General features: G+C 44.2%; 1 protein-coding gene across 5 annotated transcripts in view; it reads left to right on the top strand.

Moving 5' to 3' along the window:
* The first annotated feature begins 3,518 nt into the window (after positions 1–3,518).
* Positions 3,519–9,764, top strand: part of NADSYN1 (NAD synthetase 1) — a 29,195-nt gene continuing 22,949 nt past the window's right edge. For 2 of the 5 annotated variants that reach the window (XM_045012748.1, XM_045012746.1), the window contains exons 1-7: positions 3,527–3,689; positions 4,854–4,914; positions 5,426–5,542; positions 6,739–6,792; positions 7,232–7,321; positions 7,910–7,961; positions 8,701–8,789. In XM_045012748.1, the coding sequence (XP_044868683.1) occupies positions 3,605–3,689; positions 4,854–4,914; positions 5,426–5,542; positions 6,739–6,792; positions 7,232–7,321; positions 7,910–7,961; positions 8,701–8,789 (548 nt within the window). In that variant the 5' untranslated portion in view covers positions 3,527–3,604. Of the gene's footprint in view, positions 3,690–4,853; positions 4,915–5,425; positions 5,543–6,738; positions 6,793–7,231; positions 7,322–7,909; positions 7,962–8,700; positions 8,790–9,764 lie in introns of all 5 variants that reach the window. The other 3 variants (XM_045012750.1, XM_045012749.1, XM_045012747.1) reach the window with 3 other exon arrangements.

Below are 9,764 nucleotides of genomic sequence, written 5' to 3'. Positions count from 1 at the left end.
GCACTCCTAGTTCCAGCACCTATGTAGACAGATAAAAAGTGAACTATTTATCTTTTAATCTGAGCACTCTATGCACTTGCAGTCTTAAGGTTAGTTCGAAGTAGTGCATTTGTGTCTGCCATTTATGACTGCAGCAGAGATCTTTGTGCATTGTGGTGCAAGAGTTTAAGTTAATGATTACAGGAATAATCCATTTAATTTTTGAAGTCATCATACTTTGTACATCTATAGCACCTTCCATCTGAGAATCTCACTGTGATTCACAAACATTAAAAAAGTCTCACAAGATACTTTATAGGGACAGTCCGAATATTTGAGGCTTTTTCTTATATAGAAGCCTATGCCCATAATCACTCAGTTGTGCAGCATCCTGTGTGCTAGTTGGTTGTTGCCCTCCACCCTAGAACTGGCTGCATTTCAGTGTTGCAACTTTTGCAATTGTAGCATGAGCCCTGCGCTATTTGGTGTTTTTCTTAAAGTCACAACTTCTGGATTAATGTGATTGCATGAGATTCTCAGCTTTCATTAAAAACTCTAGTAAATTTCTAGCCTTCATAGTTGCAGAGAAAAGTCTGAAAATGTGGTCTGGAGAGTTTTCAGCCTCAGAAGGCAAATATGAAGATCTCCAAATTATTAATTTTAAAAATCTTATGATTTTTACAGCAATCTGATTATTTTGGGGGCACAATTCATGATTCTTGAGTGCTTGGGTTTGGCAACACTGTTTGTATGTAATTTATAAAGAGCCTTCGGATTCTTTGGAATGGATACTATCATATAAATGTAAAATATTTTTAAAATAATGTTCACATTGCTATTATTATTGTTGTTATTATTACAGTAACATGTATGGGTTCCAACTGAGATTGGGGCCCCAGTGTGCTAGGGGCTGTACAAACACAGAGAGAATGTCCCTGCCTCAAAGAGTTTAGATCAGAATCTAAATTGACAAAAGAGAGGAAACAGAAGTGAAGTGACTTCAAAAGTCACATGAGTGAGAGGCAGAGTCAATTAGAACTCAGTTCCCTGACTCCCTCTCTAGTGTGCTATGTTATTGACTACAGCATACTGCCTCACACCTGCCCCTTCTGCGGCGTGAGGGAGACCCTGGCGCACGTTTACATAGAGTGCGCCAGGCTGCAGCCCCTATACCGGCTCCTCACTAATCTCCTATTGCGTTTCTGGCTGCACTTTTCCCCCCACCTCCTTCTCCATGCACTCCCTATCCGTGGCCCCACGAAGTCGCGGGACCTCCTGGTCAACCTCCTCCTCGCCCTGGCAAAAATGGCCATCTACGCGACCAGGGAGAGGCGGTTGGCCAATGGAGACTCCTGTGACTGTGGGGCTTGTTTCCGATCCTTAGTCCGTTCACGTCTCCGGGCGGAGTTCCTCTGGGCGGCATCCGCTGGCTCCCTTGACGCCTTCGAGGAGCAGTGGGCGCTGTCCGGGGTTCTCTGCTCGGTGTCCCCGTCAGGCTCCCTTCTTATGACCCTTTGACCGCACTCCTGTCCCTGTTCTTTTATTAGTTGTCCCCGCAATTAGTGGGTTTCTGAGGCTCTGTGGCACCTCCCCTTAGGCTGGGGGGGGGGGTCCGTTAGCATGCATTTCCTGGAAACCCAATAGATACAATATCTTTTCCACTGCAAACTAAGTTGGGTTCAGTAGTTCACTCAGCTAGGGAACCAGGAGAGATTACTTCCATATCAAATGAGGGGTGAGATGAAAACATAAACCATACCAAACTATACCATTTTTTCACTGGACTGTAACTATGAAACTAACATAACTTTATAATCAGTCCATACATAGAAAAACCATAGTTTATGCTTTTGAAATAAATAATGATGCTGCTTCCAGATTTGATGGCTGAGCTGATGGCCACTACAATCCTACCATCCACGGAGTTGGCACATTACATACAATGGCCACCTTAAGGGCTTGATTCAATGTAATCAGCTGTCAGAGGAAAAAGCTCTAAAAGGTTTTAAGAGAAGGAGAGATTGATAGATGAGACAGCACAATGTAGGGCTTATCTACAGGTCGGGGCAATGCACTCTACAGCGCACTAAAGATTTCTAAAGCACACTAATGAGTTGCACATTAATTGATCTGTGCAGACCCTGCTGATGAACACAAAAAGTTCCCTAGTGCACTTTAACATACTATGGAACCTTCAGTACACACCAGCAGGGTCTACACAGATCAATTAATGCACAACACGTTAGTGCATTTTAGAAACCACTCCCCCATACAGTGCATTACCCTACCATGTGGACAAACCCTCAGCATGACCCCCAACTGTGGAAGAGTGGATGCTAATGAGATCTGTGGGGGTTTTGAAAACCTAGAGGGCAATTGGACTAATTAGAAGCAACAAAATTAGTCTGAGCCCAAGCCCTAAAATTTGGGAATCTTGAATTGCCCCCGAAGTCCAGAGTCTTTGGATCTTAGGTTTTGCTTTGGGTCCATCTCTATTAAAGAAGACAAAGGACAAGACAATGGAGTAGTGTTGTCAGTGTTCTGGGCTCAATGGATTCAGGGAGCCCATACGTGAGGAAATTACAATATCTGAGAAATAGTTAATACATGAATAAAGATTCTAGCAGGAGAAGAAGTCACACTCAGGATTTTGGCTGCATTCTTCAGTAAGCTGCTATTACACAAACCACTTTAACACCTAATAATTAGTCACGTAAACTGTCCGGGTGGGGAAACTTCATAGAGCAAGGTGTGGGATGGGAGTACAATTAAGTTTCATAATACAGAACCCTATTCTATGATCTTCTGAACAACCATATCAACTGCCACTTAACTGAGCAAGAATTGGGCACGTTCGGCACCAATCAGAAGGCACTCAGCCATTGAGTCCTAAACGAAGAAGTGGACCCAATCCTGTTCCCGCTGAAGTCAAAGTGGACTTCTGTCTTTGATTACAATGGGAGCAGGATTAGACCTAGTTTTACACTCTTTCACCTTCATTTTATTTGTTATAAATATATGTGTTAGTTGCCACCACTAAAGCATTTAGGTGTCTTACACCTTATATTTTAAACAACAAAACATAAGCCTTTTAAGTTGAAAAGCTCTATACCAGAACCCTGCATACACTGAATGAATGGCACAATCCCAAATATTACATGGATTGGTAGGTCAAGCAAAATCTTGCTTGTTTTAAAGGGGCCCCCTAAAATAGTTTAGACCCAAAGCTGTTTTTAAAAAGTTTTACTAAAACCTACTATTAATACAAATGTTTTCACGAACACTCCCTCCCCTCCCGATACAATTTGCTTGGATTCCCTTGCGGTGTCCATTGCAACCTGCTGCTAGGACTTGAGAGCTGGAAACTGACGCGAGCAGCCGGGGACCAGAAGCCCGACAGGGCCGCTTGGAGGCTGTGCTGAAGGGTCTCGCCTCAGTGCCTGGCACCCAGCCCGAGCTCGGATCCGGGAGAGGAGGGACGGCAGGAAGTAAAACAATGTCAGCCCCGCCGGAAGCGCTTCGCAGGGCAGTTTGTTGCTGCTGGCCGGGCGGACGGGCGGGAGCTGCTTTGCGCTGCAACCAGCTGCCGGGGAGGAGCGGCGCCCCGGGCGGAGCAGCAGCAGCCATGGGCAGGACCGTGACAGTGGCCACCTGTGCCCTCAACCAGTGGGCTCTAGATTTTGATGGCAATTTGGCACGGATTTTACAAAGCAAGTGGGGGCACGTTAGGGGAAAGGCTTCAGCCGTCACCTAGCGGGGAAGCGGTGACTCCCTGGCCTCGGGGAGGGAGATTTCTCTCAACATCTTGGGACTGCAGCTGAGGTGGGGGGTGACTAGAGAACTGAGCCCCAGGCAGGCGGTCCATGAACTCCTGAGCCCCACTGGTGTCCAGCTAAACTCAGCGCAGGGGGGTGATGTTATTGCCCTGATTGAATTAAAATGGGATTTTTTTTTTGAGCTAGAGTGGGTCAGCTGACAGGACAGTTTTAGGCTTTTTAGGTCCCCAGTGTAGCTCCCTGTGTCTCTTCCCTGCCACGGGAAAGTGATACCAGGAGCTGCTCTGGGGACCTGGAAAGCCTAAGATTGTCCTGCCAGCTGACCCACTCTGGAACAAAGGAAGAATCCGAAGGAAGGAGGGAGGTGCTGCTTGGAAGGAGAAGAGTGAAGATTAAGGCCCAATCTCTTCCTGAACGGAGCAGAAAGGACCCTTTCTGAGCCGCTCAGAGATTGCCTCTCTGATGCCCTCCTGTGTGGTAGGGCACAGAGAGGCAGCTGAAGCTCTCAGTGGTCAAGCTAGCATCAGTGTTTGCACAGTAGATTTTTAGCCATGCTTTTCCAGGAGGTGAACAGTTGTGCAAGGCTTGTTTTCTGGTTCTCACAGTATGTGATAGTTGTGTGGAGGAGCTGCTGCACCCTCAGGTGTGTAGCAAGCACTGCACCAAACCCCTGCCTTAGTTTGTACAGCCCTTTCTGACCCATTTCATTATATATTAGCTTCCCTCTGTCATGATAAGGCTGTAATGGCTAGATTTTCAAAAGAGCTCTGCTCCCAGTTAGGTATGTAAATGAAGTGATTATTGCTAAGCACTTTTGAAAATCTGCCCATTTTGTTAAGGTGCTAAATGGAAACTGAGCCCTTCTGAAAAATATGCCTCTAATAAACTTGAGCCAAAAAATATAGTGACACTTCAAAAGGACAAAGATTACAGGATGACACTGTTATATGGATGGAGACTAATAAAACAAACCTAGGACTGTATGTCCAATGCTGGGATCCCCTCTGCACACTGACAGGTTAGATTACCATTTTCTGTGTAGAATGGACTCATATTTTATCCTTCCCCTTCCTCCCCCCCACCCCGGCCATTTTATAGGTATTGAAATAGCAAAATACAAAGGAGCAAGATACAGACTTGGACCGGAGCTTGAAATTTGGTGAGACCATCTTAATTACTGTATATTTGGTATCTTTTCAACGGGGAGAAGTGTATATTGCTCATGAACAGAATAACTGAACAACAATGAATGGTCAAGAACAAATTGTAATGCAGAATACTCTGTGTAATATTATGCAAACCCCAGGATTGGCTATATGAGCAAAAATGTGTTAATGGTAGCGAAGGGTACAGGATTGGGTCCTTTGTTTTACAACTCACAGTGGCATCAATTATTAAGTTTATTATAATGAAAATTCCAGATGGTAAATGTAATGTTCAATTCTATCCTTTAAACCATGTTATTTTTTGTTAAAAAGAATACTTCAACAACAACAATACTGCAGAATTTTAAATGCTGTCAATGTAAATGGTAAATTATATGTAGTTTCTTTGTGCTCTGTGTAATTGCCATATGTTTGGGATGTTGTTTTTATCTTAAGTGACAGTGACGTCTTGTGTCTAATTCTGATCTCATCTGAATTTTTTGCTTGGTATCTTTTTGTACACAGTGGCTATGGCTGTTCAGATCACTATTATGAATCCGATACGCTGTTACATTCATTTGAAGTTCTGGCAAAGCTTTTGGAATCTCCTGCCACTCAAGACATCATCTGTGATGTGGGAATGTAAGTGTTGTGTAATTATTATGAAGGGGTAGCTGCCTTGGAAAAAGGTGACCTGGCTGTCTGAGCAGACACTACTGGATAGCAAGGACTCTAGAGCTACAGTGGCCCGCTGTAACATAGACAATACAGCAGCAGAAAGGGTTTTTCCATTGCTTTAGTAAATCCACCCCATCAAGAGGTGGTAGCTTGGTCAATGGAAGGGTATACAGTGAGGGTTAGGTTGACCTAACTACATTGAATGGGATGTGAAATTTTTCATAGCCCTGAACGATGTAGCTAGTTGACCTTAGTTGTAGTTGTAGATAGGAAAATGTTTCAATAGTGCCTTAATGACTTAGACGCCTAAGCCCCACTTTGAAATTGATTTAGGCTTCCAAGTGCCTAAGTTGTTTTAAAAATTGGACTTGGGCTTCTGAGTCATAAAGACACTTTTGAAAACTTATCCTCCGTATTTAATGTTGTTGTCCAGAACCAGGAGCTTTGCTACCTTGCATGAAGTTTTTACATGGGAAGAGCTGCAGTATGAAAGTAAAAAAAAGAACCATTAGAAATCTCTCTTTTTCTTCTGGATACAAACTGGGTAGTTTCACTGTTTTAAGTTTGAAAAATAAAAAGCCCAGTTTTTTCTTTTTTAAAGAGATTTGAGTGGAAGGATCACTAGGATTTAGAGCATACTCTTGGGAAACGAAAAGTCTGGGTTCTATTTCTAGGTGATCATGGACTCATTGTGTGATTATATGCAATTCTTTCAACCTTTCTGTACCTCAGTTTACCTGTCTGTCCAATGGGATTAATACTTGCATATATCCCAGGAATGTTGAGGCTCTATTTATAAATGTGTGTCAAGGGCTTTATGATCCTAACTAGCTATCACAGAGAAACTACCTTCATGAGTAGAAGCAACCTTACAGTGACATTAGGGAAAATGTTTTCAATTATGTGCTGATCCCTAGTCAGATTTCCTATATTAGGTTAAGTGGTTCTGAATTGCATCATTTTAAAATTAAATATATAAGATCAGCTTTTCTACTCTGCTGACCCAGCTTGACACAAGTCAAATGTGGCAAAGGATACTAAAATATATATCGCATTTACAGCAGATCTCCTGTAATGTGGTAGATGTGTTTTTCAATAATCACCTTGTTTTATTAAATGAACTTGCTTCAGGTAACACTGATTTTTTTTTCTTTGTACAGGCCTGTTATGTGCAGAAATGTTCGCTACAACTGTAGAGTGATCTTTTTAAACAAGTATGTATTTCTTATCTAGATAATACCTTTTATAGTCACAGGTTAGGTTAACGTCTTGGTATAGCATTATCAGTAGAAAACAAATCATATGGCAACACATTTATATTTAAAGGGACAACACCAGCTTCGTATCTGTTAATTTCAAAGAGATTAGCAATTGTTGTGGACTTTCTATTTACAATCACATCTTATTTTTTAATGTGCACATCAAAAATTCCCATTGCTGTGTGACAGACCTACAAAACCAAAAGAGGAAGCTAAAACAGACAGACTATGCAACGGGAAACAGTGAAAATGACTGTATACAGATTGCTGTCAAATATGCAAAGTAAACATACTGAAAAAATAAATAGAAACTTGGCATTTCTTAATACTTATTTGCCTTTGCTGCAGTGTAAGTACTTAAATCCCCTCTCTCCTCCCTTTTCTTTTTTTAAAGGAAAATTCTTCTGATCAGGCCAAAGATGATACTGGCAAATACAGGAAATTACAGGGAACTTCGATGGTTTACCCCATGGAGCAGAGCACGGTGGGTTGTGTACAGCGTACTATTAAGGCTGCTAAAAAGCATGGATTTGCCATTGCAGTCACAGCAAAGGGATTGAAATCCCCATTCCAATGCGTTATTTCTACTGCAAGCTCAGCAGCAAGGGAAATTCATGTAAGCCACCTAATGGTATTTCATTTAGAAAGCTCTTTAAATAGGACTAAACTTGTATCCCGTACAGCCATGCATGGAGGGGAGGCTCTTTACAGAAGAGAGAGTCTGCTGCCAATGTGGCAGTGTCCTTCCCCCCCATACCGCTTCCCCCGACTGCCTTCAGACCAAGCAGAAACCTTTCCATGGAGTCTTAGGGTTGGAAGGGTCCCAGCCTGTTTACATATCTAAACCCAGCTGGAGGTGGGTTTAGATATCTTCTCTAGATGTTTACAGAAGATTCTACCTCAAGAATGGAGGATGGATTTCTGGCCACCTTGCGGCACAATCCACATGTATTGATATAATGATCCCTTCTGACCTTGAACTCTATGAAACATCAGGTTAGCATTGACTATAGCATTGAGTTAAAGCAGAACATTTATTTCTGAGAATTGCTGATTTGTATAATTGTTTTAGGTTTGTGGAGGAATATTTTCTCCCCAGGATGATACAGGAGGTGACAGGACAGGTGAGTTTAAGGAATGTATTTTCTGATCTTGTTTTAGTATCAACTAGACATAACTTAATAAAAAAGAACTTAATGACAGTATAAAACTGTTAGGCCAAATTTGGCTGTCGGTCACAACAGTGCAAATTCAATGGTTTCAGTGACGTTTGAGTTACTTGTGAGAATGAGTGAATAATTTAGCCTTATTTACTTAAATGTTAATGTTCTGCAGCAAGGCAAGAGGTTCCAAAGTTTGCCCAACAGAGGATCATATTGGCTGCTTATCAGGAGCTTGAGGATCATACCTGAATTTCCCAAAATAGAACAGGTTTTTCTCCTTGCTTCGTACACAAGTGCAACCTGCAACAGTTGCATGTTACAGCACAAAGTGCTCCATCTTGATCTAAGTAGACAGCTTTGACTTATTGCCACACCTTTTTGTTAAATCCTGAGGGTGGCTTCTAGAACTGCATGGGCTACTCCTGTTCTCCAGAATCTTTAATTAAAAAGAGATGGGCCTGAACCAAAACCCCAGCTCCTAACACCACTGGAACTCTGGGAAGAACCTGATCTGGATTTTTCAGTTTGGGCCTATCTCCAAGTAAAATCAGTTTGAGATTAGAGAATGTGCATTGTGCTTTTGCTTTGATACTAATTTTATGTAGTTCCGTATTTTTCTTTTTTGGGGATTACTTTTTTAACTCCTATTAGACAAGGCCCCCTGTTAAATATGCATGTCTGTGTTCTCTGTTTTCCTCAGGAAACTGTTCCTTTTGGTGATGCAGTGCTAGCAACCAAAGATACATGCCTAGGGAGTGAAATCTGTGAAGAGCTGTGGGCACCAAATAGGTAAGACAGAGAGATGAATGAAAAATAGGATGAAGCATGTTCTGAAGCTGCCAAAAGGAGAGGTGCCTCTACAAAGCTCAGTTAATGCTCCTTGTAATCGTTCGCACTGGGGCTCGACCCTCCTGAGGGCAGGAGGGTCGCCACACCGACCCACTACACGTCTTCTGTTGAACGGGCTGAGCAACAGTACGCGGCTCGAGGAGGCTCAGGCCCTCTGGTGCAGGGGCTGAGCAGTAATAAACAGTCAAGGAAGCTCAGGCCCTCTGGTGCAGGGGCTGAGCAGCAATAAACAGTCTTAGGAAGCTCAGGCCCTCTGGTGCAGGGACTGAGCAGCAATAAACAGTACTAGGAAGCTCAGGCCCTCTGGTGCAGGGGCTGAGCAGCAACAACCAGTGCTAGGAAGCTCAGGCCCTCTGGTACGGGAGCTGAGCAGCAATAGGTTGGTATAGGCCCAGGTCCTTACACCTGAGCGTTGGGTGAGGGGGAAAACTGCCACCTGTGAGTGGGGTGGCACGGGGGACGCAGGTCCACCCACTCCACTGCGTCCCAGCCCGGGGCCCTAGCAGCGGCTATCACCGCTGCAGGTCAGTGGGGTCCTGACCGCAACACACTGACATAGGCTCGTATGTGTCTGTAGCCTGACTGGGGTCAGCTACCCCCGGGCTACTTCAGTTTCCCCCTCAGGGCCTACCTCGTCCGTGGCACCGGTCCCAGGCCAATCTACCAGCATGGGCTCCTCTCGACCAGGGCTTGGTGGCAGGTCCGGCAGCTCCTCGGGGAAGTCCAGCCAGGCGTGCTCAGGCGGCTCCTCCGGGTAACAGCAGGAACGGGGAGGCTCCGGCAGCTCCTCCTCGTAGCGGGCGCGGGGAAGCTCCAGCCAGTCAGGGCAACTGCCTCGGGTCCTGGAGGGTTCCCAGTCACAAGCTCCCGGCAGCATGTCTGCTCCCTGCAGCGGCTGGGCTCTGACTGAGCTTT

Source organism: Mauremys mutica, chromosome 4 (genome assembly GCF_020497125.1).
Source record: "Mauremys mutica isolate MM-2020 ecotype Southern chromosome 4, ASM2049712v1, whole genome shotgun sequence".
NCBI classification, from domain to species: Eukaryota; Metazoa; Chordata; order Testudines; family Geoemydidae; genus Mauremys; species Mauremys mutica.
Note: the sequence above shows the minus strand (reverse complement) of the source record. Positions and strands in the feature narration are given on the sequence as shown.